The following is a 17,158-nucleotide window of genomic DNA, read 5'->3' as shown; positions in this document are numbered from 1 at the left end:
TCTCTCTGTGTGTGTGTGTGTGTGTGTGTGTGTGTGTGTGTGTGTGTGTGTGTGTGTGAAGCGTCAGTCAGGATAGAAACCAATCTCAGAGGTAAGCAGAAGCCCAAAGAGCAGGTGCCTACTTCCCCTATTGCTTTCAAACATTTACCAGGACACTGACTCATTGCAAGGGGCGGGGCCATGTCCCTATTGGTTCAGAAGCAAGAGTCTCTCCTTCTCTCTTCAGATTTAAGTCACTTCCTAAGCTTACCAGCTACCAACACATCTCACCATGTTGGGTTAGTAGCCCTCAGCCCTGACATGGCCTGGGAACTGGGCTCCCAATGCAAGCCTGCCAAGAACTGACTGACATCAGCCAACTCTAACCTTTTCTACCCACCCCATCTCTCCCTAGGAACTGTGATTGGTGCTGCAATAGGAGGAGGTATGTGTCTGGTACCTGCTGGGAGGAGGTGGGGCTTTGTGCTTGGAGGTGGGCTCCATGCCAGCTCCTGCCTTCTGTTGGATTATGGAGCTGCCTGGGTCTACCAAGGGCCAGAATTATGCTCACTCCAGGGATGAGCTTAAGGTTGCCTGCCCAGCTTAAGATTTCCTGCCTCACTTCTTTTTCAGACCTTACATATGATGAGCAGCAAGTAGAGAATTTGTTGAGCTGGGGAAGGGGCAGCTACTTAAAACAGCAGAAGTGGTTAATTTTATCCCCACAAACCTGAGAGTTGGAAAAGTATGATGATTTCTCCAGTGTCACATAGCTTGGCAAGACTATGTCTCTTTCAGATTCTCTACAGACCTCTTTGCCTCTACCTAGCTCGCTGCCCTACCCTCCTCCCCCTTCTCCTCCTCGTCCTCCTCTTCCTCTTCCTCCTCTTGCTCCTCATCCTCCTTCTCCTCCTCCTCCTTTTTAAGATTTATTTATTTATTATGTATACAGTGTTCTGTGCACATGTAGCCCTGCTGGCCAGAAGAGAGCAACAGATCTCATTATAGATGGTTGTAAGCCACCCTGTGGTTGCTGAGAACTGAACTCGGAAACTCTCCAAGAGCAGGCAGCGCAACTAAACTCTGAGTCATCTCTCCAGCCCCAGAATCCTTCTTTACCTTGTGACCTCTTTCCATGCTGTTTAGAATAGATAGACCCCTCCCAAACAGTCAAAGAATTCTTGAGTGAATCTTTCCCCTGAGCCCACACCACCCAGCTCCTCTCCCCACAGTTGTGGCTGTGACGGCTGCACCCGTAGCCCTGGGTGCCATGGGCTTCACTGGGACAGGAATAGCAGCAGCATCCATAGCAGCCAAGATGATGTCAGCAGCAGCAATCGCCAATGGGGGTGGAGTTGCAGCAGGGAGCCTGGTAGCCACACTACAGTCAGTGGGTAAGTGTCAGTCCAGGCAAGATGTCTGGAGACCCAGCCAAGGAAGGCATCTCCCTTCCTCTCCCTACAGTCCAACCTTTTATATGACCTATGTCTTCTAGTTCTGTCCCTACTGTCTGGTTCATTGTGAGTGAGGTTGGGGATTGGTGCAGGGGTGAGGGGCACTGGATGGCAGAAGCAGGAAGGAGCCCTGGTCCAAGATGCATGCTACCTGGGCTCTGAATCTTCCCTACCTGGTTGTCCTTCTCCAGTGTGTCCCCTCTGTACTGCAATGTAGAGAGGGTGTTCCTCTCTGGAGAGCTCTCCCTCCTATATCTCAGCTTACCCAAATCTGTCTTCTCCTTCTGGTCTGACACTTTGAATATCACTGTCCAAAGCAGAACCCTAGAGTTCAGACAAAAGGGCAGTGGGCCATCTCTAAACCTTAGGAGACTGACTATCACTGTATTGTCTCCTTCCCAGGGGTTGTTGGACTCTCTACATCAACCAACATCATCCTGGGCACAGCTGGGGCAGCCATCGGAGCCTTGCTTTGAACTTAGGAGACAACACCTCTACCAGCTGAACCCAAAGCCTTTAAGGAATATCCAGGAGACAGTGTACCCCAAGATGAGCCTCCAAATCTCCCATTGAATCCACTGAAAGATGAAAAATAAAGGTTATATGCTGGTGTGCCGATCTTTGCTTGTGGTGGCTTTTTGAAGGGAGTTGTGGACTGGGAATTTTGAGTCTTCCGTTTCCCCAACCAGACTCAAGCTGGAGATCAAAGGGAGGTGACAGGTTGTCCAACACACAGTCAGTAGTTAGAAGGCTTTACATGGTCCCTGCCATAGTGGAGCTGGTCTGTGTGGCATGGGGGCTTTTTGAGTCCTTGTGGACCTCAGTTGTTCCTTATTAAAGGTTGGGTTGACAGAGATTCCTGTCCTGAGCAAACATGAGAGGTAGCCAAGAACATTGACCCCAGAGCTCTTGGTCCTTCCTCATCAATGGTTCTGGATGTCCAGGGCTGTGAGCAGCACATTCCTAACCCATGGTACTGCTGAAAGGCTGACATGAACCACCAGGAAATGCACTGGGCTTAGCTAATGCACTGGTACCTGGGAAAGAGATAGCATCAAAATAGTCAGCACCATACAGCATCCATAAAATTGAAAGGGAGGCTGAAAGTCTTGCCTTACGTCCTGGGACCCTGACCACACCCTCATCCAAGGCTGGTATTCATCGCCCGTGTGATTGGTGCATAATGCAGTGCTGGACAGAATCCACACTGACACACGAAGGGCCTTGAGGCAGGAGGATTCTGGCATTTATGAAACAATTATGACACAGGACACTGTTCACTGCGGTGACAGGTACCAGGCACATTTGCAGAACACAGAGGCAGGATTCTGATCTCATGAAAAGATCTGGAAAACTGAGACAAGGAAAGGCCTGTAGAAGTCTATCCGGGGAGCACACAGAGGGAGATGGGGTTGTGTGAGGGCATCTGTTAGGTCTGATCTGATGGCTTGGTCTGCATCAGTAACTTCCAGGCAATCAAGGGGAGCATCCATTGGGTTATTGTCTGGCAGCAGGCTGTCTTACAGAAACAGGTGTGGGCCTGGTCCAGGAGAAGTGACTGGTAATGCATCATTCCAGCATTGGATACCCACCTCTCTGGGGTCCCCCCTCAAGAAGGCCTCAACAGAGTATGTGATGTTAGGAATAGGTCCTGGCCAAAGTCTGTCAGCTTCATGATTAGCATAGCTGTAATGGCCAACCAGCAGAAACAGGATCAAGTCTGTTGGACAGAGAGGCCAAAGGCCTCTACCAGGATCCCAATACCTGAGCTAGGACACTCCCCCTTTGAAGTCATTTATATTGGACAGGATGCCCTTGTCCCCTCTTCCTTTCCTGGTATCTCTGATATTTCCCTCTGGGATCTCTTTTATAGGTCTCTCTGAGTACTGCCAGGACTGCCCAGGTCAACCTCTTGCTTTGCATTGTTTTTTCCACATGGTCATAGTTACTGTTAACTTTTTGAGCAGTCTCCAATAATTGGGACCCATTTGTATCTGCAAGCCCTTCTGACTTTGGAAGTTTCTTTTTCTACTACCTGGGGCTGACTGCATGAGAAAAGCAGTACTGGTTGCTCCCTGCTTTTCTGGCCCCTCTGGGTCTATGACAGTGAACATCAGGTGACAGTCACAGAAGTGCTCTGGGAACCCAGTAGGTGATTCCTGGGACTCGTGTAATACCTCACTCACCTTAGACATATTGGGAATTTTTCTAGCATCTGCCATCGATCCTTGGAAAAGGACCTGAGAACAATTTTTCAGAGCCTCCTTACCTTGGGCAGTGTTGGAGTCCCAGTCAGATCAGGCAGAGCGAAAACCCTCTCTCTGGTGGCTGCACTGTGTGGCAGTGATCCAGACCCAAGCCTCATCTGTCCCTCCCTTCAGCCATGAAGAGGGTGTCCAGGAGTTGTTGCCTGTCATCCCAGGTCAGCTGGTGGATATAAAAATCTCTCTAGGAGACTAATGAGGGCCTAAGGATTCTCAGGGAAAGGTGGGTTTTGAGTCTTCCATTATACAGGTCACTGCTTGTAAAGGAGACATGAATTATGAAAGGGGAGAGGGGAACCTTTGGGTCTTGGGTCACTGGGAGGGGGGGATGTGCCTCCCTTGGAGGGAGGATGAGGTCTGTCTCTGCCCCGCAGGGAAATCCCTCCTGGAGCCTCCAAAGCTAGAACCACTCTGCCTGTGTGGAGGGGAGTGGGGGGCCAAGGTAGAAGACACTACCACTTCCATCTAGCCGGTGCGACCAGTGAACTATTTTTCCCTTCCAAGCATGGGCAAGGACTGGGCTGGGCATACAAAGAGGGAAAATCGTTTCCTCTAGTGGAGCTGCAGGATGGAGAGAATAGGTAGAGGTTTGGAGTTTCTCTGGTGACCTAGCTGAAACAGAAGGTGTGAGGGCAGGTCACCAAAAATAATCACTGGATATATACGTGGAGGTAGTACGGATCCAAACCGGGCTCTGGCTCTGAGATGAGTGGCACACGGCAGGATGCCATGCTAAAACTCCTCTTAGGGACCGAGCCAGGCCCCGCCTGGCTGGGATCTGGAAAGTCCTTTAGGTCAACTCCTCACTTAGGGAGGGCCCATTGAGGAGGGGACCTGCTCAGAGTGAAGGGATCAGGAGCAGGGCAAAGGGCAGCTTCTGTTTTCACATTCACATTCATTCCACCTGAGCACTCACCTGTACCATGTGTCTCTGTGACAAGATGGTGGGGGAGAGAGGTGAGCCTAACCCACCCACGCCCAGGGAGCAGAGAGGTCCTTGTTCAACCTCTCCCACACCAACAGCACATGATGTGAAGAGAATGATAAGGCTGGCAGCAGCATTTGATTTTATTTCTTATTTCCAATTAGGCATTTGGCGTTAGCAAATTGTCCACGGGGGTGAATTGATCCCTCTCTGGGGTTGGACAAGCTGGGAGGTGTCACCTCCCCTTCTCTCTCCCCTTCTCTGGGCAGAGAAGGGTTACAAGTCTCAGATGCCCATCACACAGGTCACCAGAGCAGCCTGCAGAGCCCACGAGGAATTTCGATGACATGGAGAGTCCTGCAGCTCCTGGGGAAAAAGAAAGGATGAAAATCGGAGGTGGGATGAAAACTGTGGGGTCCGAGAGTGTCATGGTTGCCAGGGTCAATCAGGATTGCCTGAAGCATAGAGTCTCCACAGAATCCTCTCTCTTCCCAAAATCTCCAGGACCTGTGTCTAGCACAGTTTGTTTGAAAGGAGTAATTCCATGAAAAAACTCTAGGGAAAATCAATCCACTGGGTAACATCACCATCTATAAGGAAGAAGGTTGAACTTTTAAGGTGGACATTTGAACCCTAGTTAAGCTGGCCAGGGATACTCCCCCATCTCCTCCACCTCCACTGCAAAAACCCAGCAGAAGCTAAAGCAGGAAGTGAGAAGCTGGACTATGTCTGGCTCTCATTCTAGTCCTCTTGCCCTGACACTTACCCACTGACTGCAGAGTGGCCACCAGGCTACCAGCTGCAACTCCGCCTCCATTAGCAATAGCTGACAAGGACATCATCTTAGCTGCTAGAGAGGAGGCAGCGATTCCTGCCCCAGTGAAGCCCACAGCACTCAGCACGGGGGGCACGGCAGCGACGGTCATGGCTGTGGGAAGAGGGGCTTTGTAGGTAAATTTGGAGAAAGGGACCCCCAACACACTGGGTCAAACCTGGGGGAACTGCTGGGGTCTGGAGAAGGAGAGAATAAGTAGAGCAGGCTAGACCAGGGCTTTCCCTCTTCCCTCTAAGTCCTCCTGGGAGAAACCCAGAGAGCAAAGGTGTAATGTGAGGCAAGAGGCAGGCTCTGAACCAGAGAGCCACGAGCCAGGGAGCATAGGAAGACAGTAGATGTTGGTCACTGAAGATGGAGTCCTAGGCTGGCTCTGATTGGTAGCAAGATCTTCATCAGGAAAGGTGCTGTTGGGGCCTCAGTGTCTGTCTTGGTCTAATGCTGGGCTAAGAGAACAGCCCAAAGTAAGTGTTTACAGAGGATCACATCTTGCCCAGGAGACAGCAGAAGCACCGGACACAACTGTTGAGGCTGAAGGAGACATCCCAGAGTCCTGCTGTGTCTCCAGTGAGCATGTCAGGAGGCAACAAGCTGATGGTGCCTGCATAGCATGTCCAGTACATTCCAACTCTCTGCTTCTCTCAGCCATACAGCACCCTGGAAATCTCTAAATGAGCTCCACAAACTCTCTTTTTCAAGGAAACAAGGAGCTCAGAGGAGTGTAAATATATCCACCAGGCCACAAGGTGACTATTTTCGCACAAGGTGGAAGGTACCTGCTGAAGATGTGGCCTCTTTGACTCTACACTACACTCCCTCCTTGCTTCTGTTCCTTCTTTCTGGACACTTCTTTCATCCCATCTCCACCCTTACCCCACCACCTCCAGGGAAGCCTGCTGGGACAGGATGGGCTGCTTCCTGACTCCCTTCATACAGGAAGGCCATGATGGAAGTGTGACATTGGGCAGGATGTTGCACCCAGTATAACTATCCCCTGGCTCCCCACCCTTGACCCTTCATGGGCACTCACCATGTGAGCTAGCTAGAATGGTGCCAGAGACTGCCCCTCCAGCTTTGCCCATGGCTGCTGAAGCTGTTATTCTTGAGACCAGGGAAGCCACCAGTGTGCCTTTTTCAGACAATGCACTGGAGTCGAGTCGGGGTTCCAAACACTACTCAGAGCTGTAAAAGGTTGTGGAGCTTTGAGTAGGAGATTGGGGACCCAGAAGTTGATTTCCACCAACTAACTGAAAACCCTGAGGGGCTCCTTGGTGGATAGAGAAGCTGCCCAGGGTTGGTGATAACAGTGGGCCTATCCCCTGTCTTGGGGTGCAAAATCCTGCCCCTGTTGAATAGCTGGGAAATCAGGAACCATTTCAGACATGCAAGTTTTTTTGTTCCAGGGCAGAAGACTCAATGTCAAAGACATTAGGCACAAACCCGCCAGGTCCAGCTGCTTACAAATTGCAGGCTCTAACTATGCTACTCCTAACACTGGAACTCACTTCACCTACCCTCTAGCTTACTGGGGCAGTCCCGGCCTTGGGTCCCTTCCTTTTATGTACACTGGCCTCCTCTCAGCCTTTAAGGGCTTTTGTCACCAAGGCTAGGGGCTTCAGGAAGGAGCTGAAATGACACCCACCAACAACAACAACAACCCCACCCTTCCACCCACCCCTGCTGGATCTTGGATGTGTTTCTGGAAAATCAAGTTCTTTTCAGAGGGGAAAATCCACTGCTTGTAGACATATCCTGTTACTGAAGGCAGCCAATGAAATAAGTTTCATTTTCCCCTCCTCTATCCGTGCCTGAAATATCCATTGTTTTTGAAGACACACCCAGTGATGCAAGGCAGCCAATGAGATAGGTTTCGATTTCCCTGTTTTCTCTGGTCCTGAAAAAAACACTCTGGTTGAAGACACGCCCAATCATGGAAGGCAGCCAATGAGACAGGTTTTTTTTATCTGCTCTCTCCCGGTCTTTCTGGGTTGGAAAAAATGTCCTATTATTCTATAACTCAGTCTTTCTGAGTGTTACTGTGTTTACAATGTTTTGTAACATGTTACTTCTTTTCCAGGGTTGATTTTTTCCCCCCACCCATGACAGTGATGCAGTATAAACTTGAAGCAATAAAATTGATGCTCTGAAGATTTACTAATAATCTTGCTTAGGAAATATTAAGTTACACTAAGTGGAATTTAACTAAAGGAGTGTTGCTTCCAATATGACTAGAAGGTATGTGGTATATAACCAGTTTTGGTGTAGAGTGTGGAAAAGGAAAGTTTGTACCATAGTTGAAGTTTAGGGGTGCTGAGAAAGTTTCTGCTATTGTTCACCAAGATGGACACCCCTCCCCCAATTAGTCTCCATTCCCATAACAACAGGAGACAACCCTGACTCACAATCAGCCATTAGTTCCATCCTCACATCAAAGAACATGCCTCTAAAGGACAGCTCCAGGGAGCATTGCAAGGTTGCAACTAGCATTGAGTCCTGGTCTGCCATCAAGTCCCCTGACCTCTTACCAGGAGAGGCTTAATTTTGCAGGTGGGGGAGATGGACTTGGGTAGCAAACATTCGAAAAGAACAACACTGGTGTACTTAAGCAATTCTGACAATATCTTTGCTGCATAAACCTCCCTTCTGCTCAAGTGCCCAGACAGGCAGTTTGCTGTCTCAGTTTAAATTGTTCCAAGTGTGCACTGGGGCTGGGACGGAAAGAGATTTAAGGATGACAGCATGTGTGAACTGCTAAACCTACCGTGTAAAGAAGTTAGTAAAATCTTCTATTCGTGGCCAGATACTCTTTGTGCATTAGCTACAGCTTATTATTATTATTATTATTATTATTATTATTATTATTATTATTATTATTAACCCCTCTTCTGGCCTCCATGGGCACCAGGCACACTGGTAATGTACAGGTATACATATAGCCAAGTCACTTCTACACATAAAATAAATAAATGAGTTTTTAAAATGTCAACCTGCTGCCTTCTCATAATTTTATATCTATCTCTAAATAAAAGGTGGCTTAAAGATTCAAATCCTGTCCCTATTCAGTGGCTTTTGTAGTGACAGGTATATGAAAATCTGACATTTTGGTTTCAAGATTGTCTTTCTCTCTTTCCTCCTAATGCTGGGGATTGAACCCAGAACCCTGTGCAAGTAAGGTAAACAGTCTACTACTAAGCCACACTCACCATAACCCCTGGCTTTTTGATAGAGAGCCCTGACATTCAAGCCAGATTGCCCCTGAACTCTGCATCTTCAGGCTACACACTGATCGGTTGTGAGGTGTCCAATAGCTTCCAACAGCCAAAAACCAAATATTCTAGCCAGGTACTGTGATACACACCTTTAATCTCAGCTTTCAGGAGGTTGATGCAGGTGGAGCTCTGTGAGTTAGAGGCCAGCCTAGACTGCAGAGTGAGTTCCAGGACCACCAGGGCTATGTAGAGAGACCCTGTCCCCAAAACAAAACCATCCAAGCAAACAAATAACAAATATTCTAGTGATTAGCCAACTTATTTTATTAAAAAAAATCATGTAGACCGGGGCTGTATCTGAAGGTAGAATGCTTGCCTACTGTACAGAGAGCCTTAGATTTGATCCTCAGCATGGAATAAACCAGGCATGTTGATATATGCTTATAATCCCACACCATCAAAGTGGACTCAGAAGGTTCAAGATCATCCTCAGTGTCATACTTATTTCGAGGCTTGCCTTGGCAAAATTCATTTATTCTATCAATTTTTACAACATTTCTAATTTTTGACATTCCCCTTGTGAGAGCTAAAGTTAAGTTTAAATTACTGTGCTTGAGAGTTATATAAAACACAAACACCTCTTACTTGTAAGCCCTACTTGTCCAAGGACAGATAAACCACAGCCTCCCCTTTCTCTAAGGATAGATAACTTCCTGGAATGCTGGCGTTTGTTGTTCGTGTAAGATAACAAGTCATATGTTTTCAATTCAGGAAACAAGGTCAGTTGCCCCAACTGCACAGGATGTGCTTGAGCACACGTAGGAGGGAGATACAAAGGCAGGAAGTACAGCTGTATACTTGCCCTTCATTTGACAATGGTGAAAAGGATGTAGCCTTGTGCATTTTTGCCTTTAGAAAATTCAGAACCGTTCTTTGGGAATCCCGGGTACGGACCTAGCCAGTGTGCACTGTCCTAGCCAGGATTGAATAGAACTTGCTTCAAATTTGGCTCAAAATTGTGGTAGAGGTCTTATTCTCCCTAGTGGGATTAACACCCTCCCAGAAAATATTTAATATAATTGGTCAGTAAAATTCTGAAGTATTGTCTCTTTTGAAGATTCTGTTGTTATAGCAATAATACACCTTCCCAGTGAGAAATCACTCCACATATGTGGAGATTAGTAAAGAAAAGGTGGGAGGGGATTGGTCTCAGTGGTTAAGAATACTTCTGTTGCTGTCTAGGTCCTGGGTTTGATTCCCAGCAACAACATGGAGGCTCAGCACTTACTCAGGCACCAAACACACAGAGATACAGGTTGACAAAACACGCATACACATAAAATAGTAAAAATAATTCTAAAACATTTTTAAAGGAAAAGGCTTAATAGTAATAAATACATAAATACATAAAAACGCAAATAATAGACAAGCTCTGATAAATTCACAAAGAGTATCTGGCCACGAATAGAAGATTTTACTAACTTCTTTACACGGTAGGTTTAGCAGTTCACACATGCTGTCATCCTTAAATCTCTTTCCGTCCCAGCCCCAGTGCACACTTGGAACAATTTAAACTGAGACAGCAAACTGCCTGTCTGGGCACTTGAGCAGAAGGGAGGTTTATGCAGCAAAGATATTGTCAGAATTGCTTAAGTACACCAGTGTTGTTCTTTTCGAATGTTTGCTACCCAAGTCCATCTTCCCCACCTGCAAAATTAAGCCTCTCCTGGTAAGAGGTCAGGGGACTTGATGGCAGACCAGGACTCAATGCTAGTTGCAACCTTGCAATGCTCCCTGGAGCTGTCCTTTAGAGGCATGTTCTTTGATGTGAGGATGGAACTAATGGCTGATTGTGAGTCAGGGTTGTCTCCTGTTGTTATGGGAATGGAGACTAATTGGGGGAGGGGTGTCCATCTTGGTGAACAATAGCAGAAACTTTCTCAGCACCCCTAAACTTCAACTATGGTACAAACTTTCCTTTTCCACACTCTACACCAAAACTGGTTATATACCACATACCTTCTAGTCATATTGGAAGCAACACTCCTTTAGTTAAATTCCACTTAGTGTAACTTAATATTTCCTAAGCAAGATTATTAGTAAATCTTCAGAGCATCAATTTTATTGCTTCAAGTTTATACTGCATCACTGTCATGGGTGGGGGGAAAAAATCAACCCTGGAAAAGAAGTAACATGTTACAAAACATTGTAAACACAGTAACACTCAGAAAGACTGAATTATATAGAATAATAGGACATTTTTTCCAACCCAGAAAGACCGGGAGAGAGCAGATAAAAAAAACCTGTCTCATTGGCTGCCTTCCATGATTGGGTGTGTCTTCAACTAGAGTGTTTTGTTTTGTTTTTTCAGGACCAGAGAGAAGAGGAAAAAACAAAATCTATCCCATTGGCTGCCTTGCATCACTGGGTGTGTCTCCAACCAGAGTGGATTTTTCAGGAGGGGAGAAGAAGGGGAAAGGAAACCAACTCACTGGCTGTCTTGCATGTCTAGGTATGTCTTCAACCGCAGTGGATTTTCCCCTCTGAAAAGAACTTGATTTTCCAGAAACACATCTAAGATCCAGCAGGGGTGGGTGGGAGGGTGGGGTTGTTGTTGTTGTTGGTGGTCTGTGTCCCATCTGTTGGTTAAGTGGCGGCGCTTGTGGCTGGAGATAGCTCCTTCCTGAAACCCCTAACCTTAGGTGGCCCAGGCCCACAGAGTCTGAAGGGAGGCCAGAGTACAGTGCCTCTATGTGTTGGTTAAATCGGAGCTGCTCGTGGGTGGCCGTGCCATGCCGGCGGAGGAGAGTGCTGATCGGAAGAATCACAAGCCATGGTTGCCTCTTTAGAGCTTTTCTGGGAGGGGGGGGGAGAGAGAGGGAGAGAGAAAGAGGACAGACAGAAGGAGAGAGCAGAAAGAGAAGGGACTCACAGAGGACCCACCTGCTCTTTAGGCTGGGACACCGTCTCAGGATGGTGATGTAATTAAGGACAGAATCCTTACACTCTGATCCTCCTTTTGTTCTCATAGAGGTACCTATCATCAAAGATGTATACCTAGAAGAAAGGGACTTGAGGCCTAGCCTGCCCTACAGGCTAGAGAATAGATGAGGTGAGCTTCAAGTGTTAGGAGTAGCATAGTTAGAGCCTGCAATTTGTAACAGCTGGACCTGGCTGGTTTGTGCCTAATGTCTTTGACATTGAGTCTTCTGCCCTGGAACAAAAAACTTGCATGTCTGAAATGATTCCTGATTGCGCATCTATTCAACAGGGGCAGGATTTTGCACCCCAAGACAGGGGATAGGCCCACTGTTATCACCAACTCTGAGCAACTGCTCAGTCCACCCCGAAGACGCTCAGGGTTTTCAATTGGTTGGTGGAAATCAACCTCTGTGTCCCCAATCTCCTACTCAAAGACCCACTTCTTTTCACAGGCTTGTTCCTGTTTGGAACCTCCACTGAGCTCCATGGCATTGTTTGGAACAGGCACACTGGTGACTTCCCTTGTCTCAGGGATAACAGCTTCAGCAGCCATGGGCAAAGCTGGAGGGGCAGTCTCTGGCACCATTCTAGCTGCCTCACATGGTGAGTGCCCATGAAGGGTCAGGGGTGGGGAGCCAGGGGATAGTTATCGTGGGTGCAACATCCTGCCCACTGTCACACTTCCTTCATGGCCTTATGTCTGAGAGAGCCCTGAGGGAGACAAAACTCTGGTATGGTCCTGGGCTTTGAGTCCCTAAAAATTCAGACCTACATGCTTGATGAGGTCCGCCTCTGAGACTGCAGTTCCCGGGGGCTGAAGCTAGGACCTATATTCTTTTCTCATGTCCATTGGATTCACCACCAGAGTTCACTTTTTTCTTTTTGCTGTTTGTCCTTCTGGGTCTACAAGCCAGGGTGTCAATTTAAATAAATTCTTCACTTCAGTCCTTCATCCAGCCTGTGTAGGGCCCAACAGTTTTCTTTATTTATTCTCCTCACAGATATCTTCTCTTTGATTCGCAAATTTCAGCCTTTGGTGTCAACTTCTGTGAGTGTGTGTGTGTGTGTGTGTGTGTGTGTGTGTGTGTGTGTGTGTTTCTGCAGACAATTTTTATCATTTGCATGGCTCTTAACTCACAATGGACAACATTGGTCTGTTCCATGGCTCTTCTCACACTAAGAATGAGGCTCCTAAGAGTCCCCCAGTGTCCCTAGAACCACCTAGAAGATCTGAACTTCTAAATCCACACACAATCTCTCCCTGCAACTAGTGCTCTTTTCCTTTCTGTCCCCAAGGCAGACACACTCAGGGGTTTCTCTAGACTCCACAGCAGGCATTTCATGGGGATATTCATGGGACCTCTCCCTGAACTATGACCTTCTTCCACCAGGGCTCAACCTACTAGCCCAGACTGCCCTGGGCTCAGGAGCATCTGTGCTTGGATCTACGTTGGGAGTACTGAAGGTTGGCACCATCCTATCGGGGTGCCCTGCCTCTGTCTTGGCTGTTTGTCCTGCTGGAGGTAACTGGCCCTGCATATCAGACACTCCTCCTTGGGAGAACTAAGACAAGCCACAGCTTGCTTTCCTTTCTGCTTGTCAGAAATGCAGAGGGTTAGGGAATCCAGAAGAGAAAATATAAAATCAGTAGATTTTTATTGAGTAATTTTATTGCTTGCATTCAGGCCTCAATTGCTAGCCTATTACATGGGTAAGTTCCTTGAATTGTTCTAATGGCCTCAGAAGAAGATAACATTGTTGCCTCCCATTTTGGAGATGGGGCTCACTCTATAGCCCAGGCTAGTTCAGGAGGCAGTGTGTCTGTAGCCCAGGATGATTGTCCTTAAGCTTGTAACCATCTTTCTGCCAGATTCCTGAGTGCTGGAATTATTGGTGCAAGTCACATGCCTATCAATATTATTCCTCATTGACCAGTGAGGACTACTGTTCCAAGGCCCTAGGCAGGAGGAATTGTAGGGCTTTCCCTTCTGCTAGGAACAGTAAATAGAAAGGAAATTCAAATGTGTGGGGGTGATGGTGAGAAGAAGCCGAGGATTGAAGTTCTAAACAACCCCCAAGAGGCTTGGCTAGCTCTGTGGCCATCTGTTGAACGCAGCATTCTGAGTACCAGTCTGATAGCACCCCTTTATTTGGGAGGGCCGTCGAGACATGGCCCAGACAGCCTGGTAACCACCTCCTCTGCTTGCCAGAACAAGTGAGCAGCAAATGCCTTCTAACCATGTTCTTGAGCCCCTGGGTCCTCATCCCCTCCAGAAAGCCCTCCTGGCCACTCAGTACCTGCCTTATACAAGCCTGCCTCTACCCCCAGGCCACTGGAGGGCTGACTAAGGTCTCCGGGTTACCTTTGAACTCTGGCACTACCAGCTTTAGAGTTTTCAATTCTGGCCTCTGTGGCTTCAGGGGACCAGGATCCTGCATGCTGCCTGGGGGCTCAGATGTTTTGAGCTGAGCCTATATGTACCTAAAAATGGCTCAGCATGCTACCTCAACAGCTAGAGTAATGAGTTGTGTTAAGGAGGATCTGAGTAGGCTTCCTGGAGGAGGAAATAATGATGTGGAGCCTCAGTTCATCAAAGCATGTGTCTCAAGTCGTGTTCAGATAACATGTCTGTATCACAGGTGTTTAACCTGGCTGTAAGCAGACCCTCCCAATGAGGTGCCTCTCTCTACCCTGGAGATTCACTGCCTCCTGTGGGGCCAAGGAGAGTGTGTGATAACCCACACTGGCAAACACTGACCCTACTTGTAATCAGTTAGTAGCCCTATCCTGAAGGGAAGAACCCACCATGGCAGCTATCATGTTTTGAATGAGAATGGATCCCAAAGGCTCATATATTTGACTGTCTGGTCCCTAGTTGGTGGAAGTGGTTTGGGAAGATTTCAGAGGTGTGGCCTTGTTGGAGGAGGTGTGTCACTCGGTGTAGACTTTGAGGTTTCAAAAGCATCACGTGACTGCCTGTCTGCTGCTATGCTCCAGACCATGATGGAGGCTTAGCTCTGCACCAATCATAGCAGGAGTCCTAAATTGCAATGCCAGTATGTATGCTCCCTGAGAGAGGCTATCCACATTTTCTTCCTGCTATCCCCACAAGGATAGTGTTCTTTTTTTCTTTTCTCGTGGAAGCCAGGGCAGTCGCTCTACTACCAGCCTGTATCCCCAGCTTTTTATGATTTTATTTTGTTTGAACCTAACTTGCTTTGTGGGGCAGAGATAAGAAAATATAGCATCAGACTTCCTGCCCCACGGCGGGCAAACAGCAAGCATGCGAATATGGAAGAACAGAGCAAAATCCATCTGAGCGGTTTGCCTTCTCCAGAGACCAGCTGCCAGTGCCTCCTCAGGGCAGACAAATGCACTTGGGTCCTCTCCCTCAGGGAAAGACAGATGGGGCTCATTCCTTCCTGGGAGCTTGATGGGGTGTGGGACAGTGGCAATCCTCACACAGGATTTTCTTTTCTTTCTAGCCAAGGCTGCTGTGGCTGTGCTTGGGGGAGGTAAGTATCTTCAGGGAAGGGGTGCCAGTCCACTCCTAGCCCTTCTTGTATGCAGGGAGTCAGGAAGCAGCCCATCCTGTCCCAGTAGGCTTCCCTGGAGGTGGTGGGGTAAGGGTGGAGATGGGATGAAAGAAGTGTCCAGAAAGAAGGAACAGAAGCAAGGAGGGAGTGTAGTGTAGATTCAAAGAGGCCACATCTTCAGCAGGTACCCTCCACCTTGTGTGAAAATAGTCACCTTGTGGCCTGGTGGATATATTTACACTCCTCTGAGCTCCTACTTGTTTCCTTGAAAAAGCGAGCTTGTGGACCTCATTTAGAGATTTCCAGGGTGCTGTATGGCTGAGAGAAGCAGAGAGTTGGAATGTACTGGACATGCTATGCAGGCACCATCAGCTTGTTGCCTCCTGACATGCTCACTGGAGACACAGCAGGACTCTGGGATGTCTCCTTCAGCCTCAACAGTTGTGTCCGGTGCTTCTGCTGTCTCCTGGGCAAGATGTGATCCTCTGTAAACACTTACTTTGGGCCGTTCTCTTAGCCCAGCATTAGACCAAGACAGACACTGAGGCCCCAACAGCACCTTTCCTGATGAAGATCTTGCTACCAATCAGAGCCAGCCTAGGACTCCATCTTCAGTGACCAACATCTACTGTCTTCCTATGCTCCCTGGCTCGTGGCTCTCTGGTTCAGAGCCTGCCTCTTGCCTCACATTACACCTTTGCTCTCTGGGTTTCTCCCAGGAGGACTTAGAGGGAAGAGGGAAAGCCCTGGTCTAGCCTGCTCTACTTATTCTCTCCTTCTCCAGACCCCAGCAGTTCCCCCAGGTTTGACCCAGTGTGTTGGGGGTCCCTTTCTCCAAATTTACCTACAAAGCCCCTCTTCCCACAGCCATGACCGTCGCTGCCGTGCCCCCCGTGCTGAGTGCTGTGGGCTTCACTGGGGCAGGAATCGCTGCCTCCTCTCTAGCAGCTAAGATGATGTCCTTGTCAGCTATTGCTAATGGAGGCGGAGTTGCAGCTGGTAGCCTGGTGGCCACTCTGCAGTCAGTGGGTAAGTGTCAGGGCAAGAGGACTAGAATGAGAGCCAGACATAGTCCAGCTTCTCACTTCCTGCTTTAGCTTCTGCTGGGTTTTTGCAGTGGAGGTGGAGGAGATGGGGGAGTATCCCTGGCCAGCTTAACTAGGGTTCAAATGTCCACCTTAAAAGTTCAACCTTCTTCCTTATAGATGGTGATGTTACCCAGTGGATTGATTTTCCCTAGAGTTTTTTCATGGAATTACTCCTTTCAAACAAACTGTGCTAGACACAGGTCCTGGAGACTTTGGAAAGAGAGAGGATTCTGTGGAGACTCTATGCTTCAGGCAATCCTGACTGACCCTGGCAACCATGACACTCTCGGACCCCACAGTTTTCATCCCACCTCCGATTTTCATCCTTTCTTTTTCCCCAGGAGCTGCAGGACTCTCCATGTCATCGAAATTCCTCGTGGGCTCTGCAGGATCTGCTCTGGTGACCTGTGTGATGGGCATCTGAGACTTGTAGCCCTTCTCTGCCCAGAGAAGGGGAGAGAGAAGGGGAGGTGACACCTCCCAGCTTGTCCAACCCCAGAGAGGGATCAATTCACCCCCGTGGACAATTTGCTAACGCCAAATGCCTAATTGGAAATAAGAAATAAAATCAAATGCTGCTGCCAGCCTTATCATTCTCTTCACATCATGTGCTGTTGGTGTGGGAGAGGTTGAACAAGGACCTCTCTGCTCCCTGGGCGTGGGTGGGTTAGGCTCACCTCTCTCCCCCACCATCTTGTCACAGAGACCCATGGTGCAGGTGAGTGCTCAGGTGGAATGAATGTGAACGTGAAAACAGAAGCTGCCCTTTGCCCTGCTCCCGATCTCTAGCCCATGACTGGGAAGGGGAAAATAGTTCACTGATCTCACTGGGTAGAGGGAAATGGTAGTGTCTTCTACCTTGACCCCCCACTCCCCTCCACACAGGCA

General features: G+C 48.3%; 3 protein-coding genes across 3 annotated transcripts; 2 read left to right on the top strand and 1 right to left on the bottom strand.

The window, feature by feature from the left end:
• The first annotated feature begins 232 nt into the window (after positions 1 to 232).
• On the top strand, positions 233 to 2,051 carry LOC128110514 (interferon alpha-inducible protein 27-like protein 2A). Its single transcript, XM_052738206.1, has 4 exons — positions 233 to 278; positions 395 to 424; positions 1,212 to 1,373; positions 1,836 to 2,051. The coding sequence occupies exons 1-4, from the start codon at positions 272 to 274 to the stop codon at positions 1,907 to 1,909; spliced, it is 273 nt and encodes a 90-aa protein (XP_052594166.1). The 5' UTR covers positions 233 to 271; the 3' UTR covers positions 1,910 to 2,051.
• Positions 2,052 to 4,729: 2,678 nt separating this feature from the next.
• LOC128110513 (interferon alpha-inducible protein 27-like protein 2) lies at positions 4,730 to 6,331 on the bottom strand. Its single transcript, XM_052738205.1, has 2 exons — positions 5,389 to 6,331; positions 4,730 to 4,988 (listed from the first exon to the last, which is right to left on the bottom strand). The coding sequence occupies exons 1-2, from the start codon at positions 5,546 to 5,548 to the stop codon at positions 4,858 to 4,860; spliced, it is 291 nt and encodes a 96-aa protein (XP_052594165.1). The 5' UTR covers positions 5,549 to 6,331; the 3' UTR covers positions 4,730 to 4,857.
• A 4,714-nt stretch (positions 6,332 to 11,045) lies between these two features.
• LOC128110512 (interferon alpha-inducible protein 27, mitochondrial-like) lies at positions 11,046 to 16,872 on the top strand. Its single transcript, XM_052738203.1, has 6 exons — positions 11,046 to 11,175; positions 12,098 to 12,248; positions 13,037 to 13,168; positions 15,132 to 15,161; positions 16,050 to 16,211; positions 16,612 to 16,872. The coding sequence occupies exons 2-6, from the start codon at positions 12,131 to 12,133 to the stop codon at positions 16,692 to 16,694; spliced, it is 525 nt and encodes a 174-aa protein (XP_052594163.1). The 5' UTR covers positions 11,046 to 11,175; positions 12,098 to 12,130; the 3' UTR covers positions 16,695 to 16,872.
• Positions 16,873 to 17,158: the final 286 nt, after the last annotated feature.

This window comes from Peromyscus californicus, unplaced genomic scaffold, assembly GCF_007827085.1.
Source record: "Peromyscus californicus insignis strain IS unplaced genomic scaffold, ASM782708v3 Scaffold_15__1_contigs__length_86483966, whole genome shotgun sequence".
Lineage (NCBI taxonomy): Eukaryota > Metazoa > Chordata > Mammalia > Rodentia > Cricetidae > Peromyscus > Peromyscus californicus.
The sequence above is the reverse complement of the archived record's forward strand: the minus strand, read 5'-3'. Positions and strand labels throughout refer to the sequence as shown.